Here is a 13,460-nt window from a genome sequence, read left to right as displayed (position 1 = left end):
CGGCAGAGTAAATACTTAAATACTCTACGCCGGCACACTCGCACGCACGGAGAGAGCTCCACAGACAGCTTCGACATTAAATCCATCACCGAATCCATTACCTACATCTAGTCTCGGTGCGATCGCAAAACTGTTGAAGAATACCTAGTTGCCTCGATCACACTGCAGCTATGACGGAGCACAAAGTCGAGCTCTATGTCTACGATCTTTCCCAAGGTGAGTGGGCCGCACGCCACCCTTCGTACAGGTATAGGTACTCGTACTAACATCCGCAGGTCTCGCTCGGCAAATGTCCATGCAATTCCTCGGGATCCAAATCGACGCTGTCTACCACACGTCGATCGTAGTCTTCGGGCGGGAATATTACTATGGCGCTGGAATCCAATCCAGCTTGCCGGAGCGCACGCACCACGGGGCACCGATGGAGATCATCCCGCTCGGCACGACCTCGCTCCCGCAAGAGGTTGTTCTCGAGTATCTGGACAGCATGAAACAGGAGTACACGCCGGAATCTTACGATCTGTTCCTGCACAACTGCAACAACTTCACGGCGGACTTGACCATGTTCCTGTGTGGAGTCGAGATCCCGGAGAAGATCAAGAATCTGCCGCAGGAGGTGCTGAATACGCCGTTTGGGCAGATGATGAGACCCGTGTTGGAGAGCCAGTTGAGGCCGATCACGCAGGCTGCTCCACCACCGGAGCCGCAGCCGCAGAGGATGCAGGCGCCGAGTAGAGTGAAGACTGTTACGAGCATCACTGAGTTCGATGAGATTCTGAATAGTGCGCCCTGTGTGGTTGCGTTCTTTACATCCTCCAGATGTCCGCCGTGTACAGTCGTCTACCCGCATTTTGAGCAGTTAGCAGCGGAGGCGGGGGAGAAGGGCGTGTTCGTTAAGGTCGATATAGGTGTTGCCGGACAGCTCGGGAGTAAGTATGGGATCTCTGCTACACCGACGTTTATCACCTGGTCCAAAGGTGAACAGCTGGATCTCTGGAAAGGTGCTTCGCCGGCGGATTTGAAGAGGAACGTGGAGATGCTCATGGCAGTGACTTATCCAGGTACGGCCGATACATGCCTCTCCCCCACCTATCCCGCACAGCTGACTGACATACCCAGCGCACCCGCACACACAACTCAGCATCCCAACCACCCTCTCACTCGCCAACACCTCCATCCGCAACCGCGTAGTCTTCAGCAAGCTCCCACCGCTCGAAAAAGTAGCCAGCAAGCTCGGGCCCATCGCCGCGGACCCGGCAGTGAGTTCACTGATTGATTTCCTGCGGCATCGGGCCTCCGAAGGAGCCGTCAACGCGCCAATCCCCGACGAGCCACGGTGGTCGGTGTTCCTCCAGAATTCAATCGCCACGCTCCCCGAGGACACGCTGTTCCCACTCGTGGATCTACTCCGAGCCTCGCTCGTGGACCCGCGGGTATCGGGCTGGTTCGCAGAGGAAAAGGGCCACGCCACAATCAAGACCCTCCTCGACTACGTCACGACACACGACGACGCCCCATACAGTCTCAAGCTCGTCACTACGCAGTCGCTGTGCAATCTCTTCACGTCCCCCCTGTTTCTGCGACACCTCACCACCCCGCCGCTCTCAACCCTGTTGATCTCAGTGATCACCTCGTTCCTCCTCGAGCCCGCCCACGCAACCCTCCGAGTCGCCGCTGGCAACCTGGCATTCCTCCTCGCCTCGCACGTGCAACAAGCTCGGTCCACCCGCAGCGAGGAAGTTCTGAGCGAAGAGGAGCTGGTCGAGCTGGCGGCGGCGGCCATCGAGGGGTTGAAGGGGGCCGATGAGAGTGAGGGTAGGTTGCTGGCATTGAGTCTCGCGATGCTGCTGTATTGTGCACCGATGGAGGGGACGAAGGATCTCGCTGCCGCACTCGGCGCGGGCGAAGTGTTAGACACGAGGAGAAAGGCGGCAAAGGGTGAGAATGCGAGGCTCTTTGCGGAGGTGGGGAGGTTGGTGGGCGTTTGAGGGGGGATAAGAGATACATGATACCTTTGTGTTTTGCGTTACTTTAATAGATGTGAAGCGTTGCTTTCTCAATAGATGCGATGCATTGCTTGTACCGTATGGATTGTACTGTACATAGCGGCAGCATGTAGAGTAGAAGAACCGTAATCACGAGTTCTCACACGGAACACCTGACACCTGCCACGGGAACACGATTCCAATCCATTCCATCTCATCGTGCAAACGTCGATACTCTACATACCCCCACCAGTTCCTTTCGAACGCACCCACACACGGAACAACACCACGCCAGAGTGCGAGTGCACTTAAGCTTCGACCTCGCCAGACGGTCCAATCCCTCTGCACCGGCTGTCGACGTGGTGCACCACGCACACACACATACGCACACACACCAGCAACCAGCAACCAGCAACCACCATCCAGCAGACTCGTTCCATGCAGGAGTGGTAGCGTACCGTACCATACATACCGTACATACCGTGGTCAGTACCCGGGGGTTAGAGTCGCAGTGTCGCACTGCGGGCTTCTAGAGTATGTATGTCAGTATGTATGATGTATTGTACCTACATAGCGGGAACCCAGCCTTCCGAGCACGCACGCACGAGTGCGTGGAAGTAGCAGTTGGGTGGGTAGAACACGTACGTACGTACTCGTGCATACTTCGCATCGCATCGGTAGTCACTCGCTTTTTGTGGGCGTTGGACCAATTGCGGCGCCTCCGCCGGGAATGCCAGCTCACTTCCCACATCTCACCGTTATTCCACAGCGACTAATCACGCAACAACCGTCGTCCACTCGCTGCGGAAGGAGATATATACCTTCCTCCGTACCTGCCCACCAGCCCACCAGCCCACCAGCCCACCAGGACTCTACGCGCCCGTACCACGTGTCTCGCACACCCCACCCCAGCCCAACCCAGCCAGCCCAGCCAGCCCAGCCAGCCCAGCCAGCCCAGCCAGCCAGCCAGCCAGCCGCTGGCTATGTTTCTGCGGGAATTGGTTTCGTTTGAACGGACGTCCGGACGGACAACAGACAACGAATGAACGAAGCCACCCCGCACCCTGCATGCCATGCTATGCCATGCCATGCTATGTCAGGTGGAATCTCGATATGCAGATACTCCGATACTCCGATACCGGTAGTCCGATACCGGTATTCCGATACTGATACTCTGATACTGATACTTTATGGAGTCTACCTACCGGGCCGGAGGCGGGGAGGTTAGTAATACATGGTAAGTGCATGAGCAGGCCCATCAGTAAGTAAGCAAGTACATATCATAGAAATCTGAATTACCTACCTTAGATAGTAGTACCGGACATTGGCCTGGATCACCTGCAAAACTGTAAGGAATTTTTCCCTCGCAGCGTTCCCTCGCAGTGGAATCACGGAAATCACCGAGAAAAGGCGTTTGCTGCCACAGCTGTTTTTGCTTTTGCTCTTGCTGTTTTGCTGTTTTGCTTTTTTTTGCCCGCAGGCCGCAGGCCGCAGATAAGTACTTTGTACTTGCTTGCATAATGTATGTACCTAATGTGTGTATGTACGTGAGAACATGTATGATATACCGCCCACCGCCCCGGTCGATACACAGTTACGCAATTGCGCAGCAACGGTTGGACGACTTCGTCTGCCTCTATGTGCTCTATGTAACTACATGCTTAGGTACGTTGGACATGTACATACCGTACCCGTACCCGTACCTGCCCCCCCCCCCCCCCCCCCCCCCCTGCATGCAGTCAACCGGCGGGATTGAATTTGAACTTTGCACACTCGTGAATCGTGAATCGTGTTCCGGTGGTACAATGTATGTGTACAATGTACAATGTATAATGTACACAGGTACTCCACTCCACTCCACTGTACTCCACTCCATCACTCTACTTGCTCTGGATACATATGCACATATTTACTGGTACTATACGTACTGTATTCCTTACATACACACTACCATATGTTACCATGTCACGATGCACACAACAACAACCGTTCCACGCCGTCGTTTTACGCCGCACCACGCAGATATTTCGTTTCGTTTTTGGGGGGCGCACAGACCAGATCCAGATCCAGATCGTGGGCAGGACAGGACAAGGACGGTGATTCAGATTCAGACTCAGATGGGGGAATACTTAACCATCCCAGCCAGCCCAGTCAGGGTTTCCGGCGATCCGAGAGAGATTGGCGGATCGAGTTTTGAGATTGAGATTGAGATTGAGATTGAGATTGGGTTTACCGTTTACCGTTTTTTCAGCTGGGTTTCCAGCTGGGAGCCTGGTCGGCTTGTGTTGGGTTTGCTGTAGTAGTTAGTTGCAAATGCAATTGGGCGGATCACACTGTGCAGTCACTCAGTAAGGTAAGGTAAGGGCGCTGGCTAAGAATGCCATTCTTTCTGGGGGGGAAACTTTCTATGGGATCTGAGGTGCCTGATGATTGATCGAGCTTAAGCTTGAGCTTGATGGAATTTCCAGCCTGTGTGCCTGCCCCGGGGAACACCGTGAGGATTTAGGATGCTGCGCAGCTCGGTGTGAGAATACCAATAGTTGCATACGGTATATAGTAGTATATGGTAGCCGTGTGTGATCTTATTTGATCCATTGTACTACTAAATAGAGTACATACCGGAGTGATCACCAGTACCTTACTATGCTTATTATCATATCTATAACCGCTGGGCAGGTGACTGGTTACTGGACTGGAGCGACATCACATCACGGCCGGTCTGCATCCACACCCGCATCCGCATCTGCATAGGTACGCCATTGAAATGGAGGGACCACAGGGTTTCTCTCGGATAGGTGGCAGGTTGTGGGAATTCACGAATTCACCGGAGCCTACCTACTCCAAAGTAGAGTACCTAGGGAAACAGTCTGTGATATATCTACCTATCGATTTTCCCACGCACGCCACGCCGAACGCCGAAGGAATGGACATTGGATGGTGAATGAATGAAGGACGAGCTTCAAGTCTTCAACCAAACAACTTGCAAGTACCGGCAGTTAGGCATCCTAGGTATTCCGGAGTATGTACTCTATGTACTCCACCGTCTACTCGGACCCGAGGACTCGAGGACTCGAGGACTACTCGAGAGGAGTAGGAAATCTTCCCTGTTCCATGTGGGGTATTCGGACCCGAAATTGCCAAAGCATTCCGAAGGAGACGGAAAAAGCTCAGGTGCTCCGCACATACCGCTCCGTACTATATGCTCTACTAGGTATACGGCGCCTGACATCTGACATCTGAAGGGCGGACGGAAAAAAGACGCAGCTGTGTACATATGAAGATAGGTAGGCTCATGATCACGGATTTATCTTTTATTATATTTTACTATCAAAGCCGATCAAAGAAAGAGAGGAGGAAAGGAAAGGCACAGAGGAAGGTCAGAGTTTTTCCTTTCCCGGCCTGGGGACTGTCGCCGTGAAAGCAAGCATGCAAAGAGACACCGCACCTCGACATTGACGTCCACGGTAACTAAGCTCGGATTGATTCGAGGAATACAGGATTGCCGAGGAAGTGTGGTTCGAGGGCTGCTATGAATATATACCTACGGCATGTACGACATGTACTGCGGGATGGTTTCTCCGGAAGATATGGTACGGTATGTACATACATTGATTCGAGAACCGAGCCCGAAACTCCCCGCAGAACACGCCGGACAGCCAGCACGCCGATTGGACCAGCCTGGTCTCGGCGTGGATTCTTCCGAGGCGGTGCGGGGCATGCGTCTCTCTCGATTATCATTATTTTTTCTAGTGCGTTTTGAAATTAACGTTCGATCAATTTCGAGTTCGAGGACGATTTCGAGGACGATGTATGATATTTCTTTGACTTAACTTGACTTGACTTGACTCCTGTTTTTTTGGTTTGTCCGTTTGTACCTGACTTGACTTGAGTTTGCACCTGACTTGACTTGAGTTTGCACCTGACCACCCACTTGACCACTCCACCTACCTAAGCAAGCAAGTAAGCAAGCGCGACATGTTTCGGAACCGTTGCTTATTCCCTCCCTCCCGTCGCAGTGTCGCAGTGTCGCAGCGTCGCCGTTTCACTAGATAGGTAGATCACCGATCACCGATCCGGCCCGACCACTCTAGAGTCCAACTACCGTAACCAACCAACTAGCGGAGGCTGCGGAGCGGGTCGGGAATCATTCATGCATCGATTCACCGATCGAACGACGCCGGACGACGCCGGACGGACGCGGTAATCTAAAAAAAACAGTTGGGAATTGGAAATTGGGAATGCAACATCTTCATGATTTCATCATCATCAGCCTAGAATGCCGACTTGAATTCTACATATGCAAGCCGTAGCATTCGGAAAGGGCTAACGGCTACATAAGGGGTTCGAGGGGTGGCCGTTCGGGGACACTCAAGAGACCCGGAGAGAGAAGAGAGACATGACTACATACGGTTACATACTAGTAGGGACGCGCAATTGCGGGAGAGTGCTGTGGAGTGGAGGCGGCGGGAGTTCCACACGTGGGGTCGCAGGCTTTCTTCACACGGACGTTTGCCTTTTTTGATTTGACTTTGATTCCTTACTGGGCACGGGGGGGGGGGGGGGGGGCTGGTGCTTACGATGGGGCGACGACGACGGAGACAGAGACGCCAGAGATTCTCGGCATTCTTCCACGTCGGGGGTTTTTGTGTTCTTTTTGTTTTGTCTGCTTTGCTTTTGTTTTGTTGTTTGTTTGTTCAGATTCCCCGTGCGTGCGTGTGTGTCTGTCGGTGCGAGGTGTGGTCTTGGTTGGGCCGCATTGCAGCAACGGCAGCATTGCCCTGTATTGACTTTGACTTTGACTCTGCGCGTAGACGTAAGTACCTACCTGCCTGTAGATTCAACGCAAAGCATACTCACTTTAAAAACCTATGATCCTCCTCCGTCGACCAGGCGAAATCGTCATGTCGCTGGGAAGAGTTACTGGTACATGAGGTACAAGGTAGGTACATAACCGCCGGTCGGGATGCAAGCAGGCAGGCAAGCAGGCAGGCCCGTGTTCAATGCAGCAGCAAGCCCATTCCCCCGTCGTCCCATCTCGAAGGATTTCACTCATGCTGCAGCCAGCACACATGCAACTGAACTGGTGGTGGGTGGGCTGGGTGGGCTGGTCATGTACTCTACTTTGCCCGCATGTATACTTACTTCTTATGTACTTACAAACGGCGGCCGTCGAGGCCACGACGAGCATCGCCAGCCAGCCAGGAGCAGATGGAGGAGGTACTTAGGTAGATTATGTATGTACACGTACTATGGAGTACGTTATGTACATAATTGCTCGGGATGACGATGGTTACGCGGTACTACTGCTACTTTCTAGAGTCTACTCCAGTACACAAGTACTTGGGACATGATCGGACAGCTGGCAGGAAACGGCTTCGGCCCGGAGACGTGCAAACGCGTTAGACGCGAATGTCCGCCGGCTCGATCGACTGAGTGAGTGCTTAGGGAGCAGACATCGGCGTTGCTCCGAGCACCTGGGTGCTCCACAATAGATGTTCGAGAGTCGACTCCCCCTTTTCCCTTTTCCCTCTTTCCGCCGTAGAGTCTGATGATGATACCATATTGATCGTGATCTTGATTCTCAACGACATTTGTTCCCCGATGGTATTCTATCATAGTGGTGGTGGTGGTGGTGGCTGGTCACGGGAGAGTGGCCATGGGCCGAAAAGAAGATGAAATCCCTGGGAGCGCATTTCTACTCTATGTCGGCCATTTAGCCCCTTTTTTTCTTCTTTTTTTCTCCCTCTCTCTTCCGACCGGGGGTTTCCTTCTTTTTTTATCCTTTTTTTATCCCTTTCGATTTAGATATCGGTTTTGTCGATTTTAGATAGATTAGGACTTGCTTGCTTTGGCTGCTCGAAGTGGCTCTCTCTTTCTTTCTGGCCCAACCATCAATAAGAAATGCCCTCCTCTCTTTCTCTCTCTCCCTCTCTGTGCTAACTAGCTCTGTCTCCCCGAGAAAAAAAGCCTACTAAAGTCAGACCTTTTACTGACCTGACCTGGCCCAGTGGCCACACACCCTCCCTCCGCCCCTCCGCACCACCACCCTCTCCCTCCCCCCCCCCCCCCCCCCCCCCCCCCCCCCCCCCCCCCCCCCCCCCACGATCACCCGTCGCACGCGAAATCACACCCACACCCACCCCTCCCTTCCTCCCTCCCTCCCTCCCCTACACAACTATTGCTCGCTCCTATCGTCTAAGCCAAAGATATCGCAAATCGTCACCCACACCTGTTCAGCAATCGTTCGTTATCGACTCGCTCGCTCGCCTTTTTGGGGCTCTGCGCTCCTGCAACCTGCGACCTGCGACTCGTTCCGCCCGCCGCCACCGAACCGACGACGACGACCACGACGACGACGTCGACGCCCCACGGTCTCTCGCCAACGAATCACCCTTCACTTCGATTAATTCCCCACTTCCCAGAACTTCCATACTTGCCATATCCTGTCTCCCGTTGCTGCTTCCGGAATTGAAACAAAGGGACTTCCCCATTTCGCTCGGTACATCCATATCACACAGACCACCTTCTACCCTCCTCTTCCTTCCTCCTCCTCCTCCTCCACCTCCCTCGCCCTCCGCGCAACCTCAGCCAACCAACCAAGTAACCCATACCGGAGTTCTCGGTTCCCACACACCCACCCCCTCCCCACTCACACACCCACACTCACACTTAAACACACACACACCCCCCCCCCCCCCATTCCTAAAAAGAATATTCGTTCTTTATTTTTTTCCTCGAAAAAAATAAATAAATAATTCGATATCCGTCAACTGAGAATCCCGTCCGTCACTCCCGCCGACACCGCCGTCGACGCCACGTTTATATCGCGTCGTTGTCACTCAGTCAACCTCAGCAGCCAGCCAGCCAGTCAAGTCACTCGGCCTCCCAACCAACCAGCCAGTCAGCTTCCAGCCAGTCACTTGCCGACGTCCCTGTCGTCGTCCTCGTTGTTATTGCCGACCCTTTCAGTGCGCCTGTCCGTACAAGAAAGCAGGAAGGCTGACTGCCTCCTCTTCTCCTCTTCCTCCTCCTCTTCTTTCCTGGTCGACTGCCACTACTGCTTGGTTCGTTGCCGTGTACGAGTGTGGTGTGTGAGTGGGAGCAAGTGTGTGGGTGGCTAGCTACTACAAACGGCTTTTTTCTTTCTTTCTCGTGTCTTGCGTGTGTCTTGTGTTGAAGACATTCATTCATTCACCCTTCGACCCGTGACACGCTCCGGCATCACGTGGAAGTAAACACCCAGCAAGTGAAGTAAGTAAGTGTATCCTTCCACCCTGCCCGATTAAGGAAGGATCCTGACCACCTCCAACCCCAACCCAACTACTTTCACCTTGCCCATTCCCTTAACTTCATCACTCTTCCTCCTCCTCTCCTCCCCTTCTCCTCCTCTTCCTGCTCTGTCGCTCTCCCTTCCTCTTCCGCCTCCCCCCATCCCCCTTCCCCTCCCCCCTCTCCCTCCCCCTCTCCTCTCCCCCTCCTCTGTGTTCATCATCACACCCGTTAGGACGAACTACCACGCACATCCCCACACACATTCTCTCGTTCCTTACCTTACCCGCGATTAGGAACCCTCCTCCTCCTCGACCGCAAATCGATTCTCGCCCTTGATCGTCGAGAAAACCGTACTACATAAATCCCTATCCAGCTTTTACGTCGTTCATTCAATAGTTCGTTCCAATGAGTGAGGGGCAGCAGGAGACCTATCAGGGTGACAGTCAGGCCTCGGCGGTGGACGCACAGCTACAGCAGCAACACCAACAGCAACAACACCAACAGCAACAACACCAACAACAACAACAAAAGCTTGCGTCTGCCCCTGCGGATGGACCGAACCAGCAACTCTCCCACAAGCGCAAGCGCGACTCGATAGAGGAGAGCAGCGCCGAAACCGAGGAAGAACGGGCAGGTACCGAGGGAAGCACTTCGAGTCGTCGGACGTCCTTTAAACAGACTTCCCCCGGCATGTCCGCCTTCATGCCGATAAACACGAATTCTCCACAAAACACAGCGTACGCCTACCAACCGTTGAATGTGGCTCAGCAGCATTCGCCTAATGCGATGAATGGTTCTAGTGCTACGGATGCTGCCAATGCAGTTTTGGCGGCGAATGCCATGAGCACCATGCTACCTACGTTACAGTTCGCTCAGACGGATGTGAAACCCGGGGAACAGCAGCAGCATGTCCAGATCGAGGCGGCAACCTTCGCGAACATGTCGCCCCAACCCATGGAAGGCCACACGGAAGGCGTCGGCGGTGTTCAACACGCTCACGTTACCGCTCATTCGACACCGGTCCAGCAGCGTCCGGCACCTCCGAATCCGAAGCCGCAGGTTGGGACGGAGGAGTGGCACAGAGTTCGCAGGGATAATCACAAAGAAGGTACGCACGCAACCTTCTCCGGTGACGGGAGAAAACCGCAGCACATGCTGACTAACGCTTCGGACATCCACAGTGGAACGACGCCGTAGGGAAACAATCAACGAGGGAATTAACGAGCTCGCCAAGATTGTTCCGGGATGCGAGAAGAATAAGGGCTCGATTCTGCAGCGCGCGGTCCAGTACATCCAACAGCTCAAGGAGAACGAGGCTTCGAACATCGAGAAATGGACGATGGAGAAGCTGTTGACCGAACAGGCGATTTCGGATCTCAGCGCGAGGAACGAAAAGCTTCAGAAGGAGTGCGAGCGTGCATGGCGGGAAGCCGAAACCTGGAAGAAGACTTGCCTCCAAGCGGGTGTGACGACGGAGAGTGGGGGCCAAGGCGGCGGATCCTCATGACCCGCAGGATCAACACTTTCGGACACGGCCAGGGTGGATCGAATCCGAAAAGGGAAGGAACTTGAATAATGTGTTCGGATTCGATCCCAGACAGAGAAAATGGTGGTCCGGTTCGTATAATCTTATGGGCACGAAAATGGCGACTACTACGAGTATAACGGTTGTCACAACGATATAAATTTACGATCATCCTTCAAAGTTCAGTTGTGTTTGGAGGGGTCAGTTGTTCGGGTGCAAGTTGAACTTCTTGGAAGATGGAGAGATACGATCGGCTGCTGCTGCTTCGGCGTTGTATTAATTTTTTTCTTATTTTCTTTTTTTCTCTTTTTCTCTTTTTCATTTTCCTTTTTTTTTCTTTTGTACACGGCGGGGATTTTTTCCATCTTACTCTGCCGCTGCTACTACTGCTGCTCCTTGATTTCTGCGCACCCTACGTTCTGTATTTTTCCTTTCTTTTCCCTGTGTTGGTAGTTGTTCGAGTGGCGGCACATGTCACCTGGCTGGTTATCCATCCACCTTGACGTATCTTTTCTCACCGTGTATTTTCCTGTCCAACTCTCTCCCTGGCGTTTTGTCTTTGAGGTCCTCGGGGTTCAGTTCGGTTCATCTAGCTTTGATAGTGGTTACTTTATCTTCTTTCCGTTCGTTCGTCTCTCTCTCTCTCTCTCTCTCTCTCTCGCAAGTGAACTTGGCTGGGTACCGGTACGGGTTAATTCTTTTCTGGGTGGGGAATTTGATTTTTTGGTTTTTGGTTTTTTATTTTTGCCGTATCTTTTGTCGGTTTTTTTTATTTACTCACTCAACCATCCATCCATCCATCCATCCATCCATCCATATGTGCCCGCAGCCGCGCTCCTACATGGGCTCCTAACATGGGCTACCTCTTTTTTTGTGATCGATCGTCCCTGTGCATTTTGCCCCGAGTGCAGTGCTGTTTTGCTTCCTTTTCGGTTTGGTTTTGCTTGGGGGGGGGGGGGGGGGGCGGCCGCGCAGGTTGGCCGTACCTATCTCTCCTTCCCGTGTCTTGTCCCGCCCTGATGGATCCTTTGTATGGTTGGTTGATGCTCGGTCGTAGGCGGTGAATAGAATGAGAATTTTACTTTTTGTGTTTTTATTTTACCCGTTGTGGGACGGCCTGCGGGGCGGGGGCGGATGGATGGGAAGGGACGGAGCGGATGGGAGGTGGGGATGTGCACAAGATGTGGATGATCGGATGGATAGATCTCGAGGGATCATATCTAGCACGGGGGATGGGGATGGCACGGGGGTGAATGGGGGTGAATGGGCACGGGAGGGGGGATGGGGGGAACCGGGTATTGCGGTGAATACTGGGAATGAGCGGGATAATTGGGATAATTGGAAATGGGGGATAATGGGGGAAATGGGGAGGGGGGATAATGGAGGATAATGGAGGATAATTCGAGGTAATTGTGGTAATTGTGGGATAATGGAGGTAATTGTGGTTAATTTACCGGATTGGGAATCGAAAAGGGAATCGAAAGGGAATCGAAAGGGAATTGGTGCTCTAGGTGGGTGCTCTGGGCAGTGGGTACTAGGTAGAGCCACGGCGGATGGACTCGGCGGATGGACAGTGCCCATCTGGGAGGGGATGTAAATATTGCTGGTATACTTAGGTGAGTAACTGTGTATTTAGGATGTATGATACCTCAAGATGTATGTATCAAGTACCTATTCTAACGTGGAGCTCGAGTACGGTAGTAGGTACTGGTACATCTCAAGATTCATATCAGCAGAAGATCCACCATACCTAAAGTTCTAGCAGCAATAGGGCAGGCCCTCCCAGCTTGCTCGACTCTCAATACCTGCCGCTCGCCACTACAATCGCCGCCCTCGCCCGCCACCAAGGCTGCCAGTTATCACCGAAACCCCCGCCCTCAAGCCTCAAGCCTCCACGAGTAGAGTAAGGTTTTCGCCACCGAGGCAGCGAGACGGGCGAGACACCAAGAACGTCCGAACCATCGGATGATCATATGCCGCCGCCGCCGCATAGCCACCGCCGCCACTGCCAGCTCAGCCTAGCCAGTAGAACCCAGTAGAACTAACTAGAGTCCGCGCTTATCGCGTCTACCTGCCCTCCCCCCGTCCCCCCAACAGGAGGATCACCCCCCCCCCCCCCAGGGGTATCACATGACCGGCACCCCCTCCCCCGAGGCGGAGGGCGGTTTCGAGGAGCGGGTGCGAAAGTGCAGCCAAGAACGAAACAAGGCTGATTCGCAATCGGTGCGTCCTTCCGATTTACGATACGATCTCCGTCTGGTTTGGGGCGGGGCGCGGAGGGGCGGGAACAAACGAACTTGCAAGTCTCAGTCTATTTACGGGGCCCAGGGCTGCCCCCAGTCTAACTACTGAGCACTCGCCCTTGAGATAAACTCCCCCCACTAACAACAACGACAACGACAAAGACGTCAAGACTCCGTAGCGAAACACACACACACACGTGGTGATCATGGGACTCCGACTTAGACTCGGATATACCTAGTAGGCAGAGTAGATAGCAAGATAACTACCGTACATGGCCTGTGCACTGTGCACTGTGCGGTTTTCGTAACCGCCGATTTTATAATTATCATACCCACTAGCTGGCTAGCCCCGGTACCTAGCTTAGCTAGCTAGCTAGCTCTCTTGACTCTTGACTCTTGTTTCCCAGGGCCCGGGGGGGGAGGGGGAGGGAAGTG

At 53.4% G+C, this 13,460-nt stretch overlaps 5 protein-coding genes across 5 annotated transcripts; 3 read left to right on the top strand and 2 right to left on the bottom strand.

The window, feature by feature from the left end:
• Positions 1–8: 8 nt before the first annotated feature.
• On the top strand, positions 9–2,044 carry BZA05DRAFT_472432 (PPPDE putative peptidase domain-containing protein). Its single transcript, XM_051488015.1, has 3 exons — positions 9–216; positions 276–1,061; positions 1,120–2,044. Exons 1-3 carry the CDS (start codon positions 171–173, stop codon positions 1,986–1,988), a joined length of 1,701 nt encoding a protein of 566 aa, XP_051341038.1. The 5' UTR covers positions 9–170; the 3' UTR covers positions 1,989–2,044.
• Positions 2,045–2,194: 150 nt separating this feature from the next.
• BZA05DRAFT_392019 (uncharacterized protein) lies at positions 2,195–2,460 on the bottom strand. The gene has a single exon (XM_051483042.1). The coding sequence runs from the start codon at positions 2,449–2,451 to the stop codon at positions 2,200–2,202; it is 252 nt and encodes an 83-aa protein (XP_051341037.1). The 5' UTR covers positions 2,452–2,460; the 3' UTR covers positions 2,195–2,199.
• Positions 2,461–9,419: 6,959 nt separating this feature from the next.
• On the top strand, positions 9,420–11,009 carry BZA05DRAFT_245607 (uncharacterized protein). Its single transcript, XM_051479958.1, has 2 exons — positions 9,420–10,365; positions 10,439–11,009. Exons 1-2 carry the CDS (start codon positions 9,663–9,665, stop codon positions 10,762–10,764), a joined length of 1,029 nt encoding a protein of 342 aa, XP_051341036.1. The 5' UTR covers positions 9,420–9,662; the 3' UTR covers positions 10,765–11,009.
• On the top strand, positions 10,855–11,841 carry BZA05DRAFT_245637 (uncharacterized protein). Its single transcript, XM_051479959.1, has one exon. It carries the CDS (start codon positions 11,254–11,256, stop codon positions 11,800–11,802), a length of 549 nt encoding a protein of 182 aa, XP_051341035.1. The 5' UTR covers positions 10,855–11,253; the 3' UTR covers positions 11,803–11,841.
• BZA05DRAFT_245603 (uncharacterized protein) lies at positions 11,842–12,403 on the bottom strand. The gene has a single exon (XM_051479957.1). It carries the CDS (start codon positions 12,361–12,363, stop codon positions 11,881–11,883), a length of 483 nt encoding a protein of 160 aa, XP_051341034.1. The 5' UTR covers positions 12,364–12,403; the 3' UTR covers positions 11,842–11,880.
• Between the last annotated feature and the right edge of the window lie 1,057 nt (positions 12,404–13,460).

This window comes from Tricharina praecox, assembly GCF_024521635.1.
Source record: "Tricharina praecox strain CBS 144465 chromosome Unknown BZA05scaffold_7, whole genome shotgun sequence".
Classification (NCBI taxonomy): domain Eukaryota; kingdom Fungi; phylum Ascomycota; class Pezizomycetes; order Pezizales; family Pyronemataceae; genus Tricharina; species Tricharina praecox.
Note: the sequence above shows the minus strand (reverse complement) of the source record. Positions and strands in the feature narration are given on the sequence as shown.

Excerpts from the sequence above, each read along its gene's own strand:
- BZA05DRAFT_392019 (XM_051483042.1), bottom strand. The coding sequence starts at position 2,451 with ATGGTACGGTACGCTACCACTCCTGCATGGAACGAGTCTGCTGGATGG.
- BZA05DRAFT_245637 (XM_051479959.1), top strand. The coding sequence starts at position 11,254 with ATGTCACCTGGCTGGTTATCCATCCACCTTGACGTATCTTTTCTCACC.
- BZA05DRAFT_472432 (XM_051488015.1), top strand. The coding sequence starts at position 171 with ATGACGGAGCACAAAGTCGAGCTCTATGTCTACGATCTTTCCCAAG. Across the intron at positions 217-275 it reads TGTCTACGATCTTTCCCAAG|GTCTCGCTCGGCAAATGTCC; the intron begins GTGAGTGGGCCG and ends TAACATCCGCAG. Across the intron at positions 1,062-1,119 it reads CATGGCAGTGACTTATCCAG|CGCACCCGCACACACAACTC; the intron begins GTACGGCCGATA and ends TGACATACCCAG.
- BZA05DRAFT_245603 (XM_051479957.1), bottom strand. The coding sequence starts at position 12,363 with ATGGGCACTGTCCATCCGCCGAGTCCATCCGCCGTGGCTCTACCTAGT.
- BZA05DRAFT_245607 (XM_051479958.1), top strand. The coding sequence starts at position 9,663 with ATGAGTGAGGGGCAGCAGGAGACCTATCAGGGTGACAGTCAGGCCTCG. Across the intron at positions 10,366-10,438 it reads CAGGGATAATCACAAAGAAG|TGGAACGACGCCGTAGGGAA; the intron begins GTACGCACGCAA and ends GGACATCCACAG.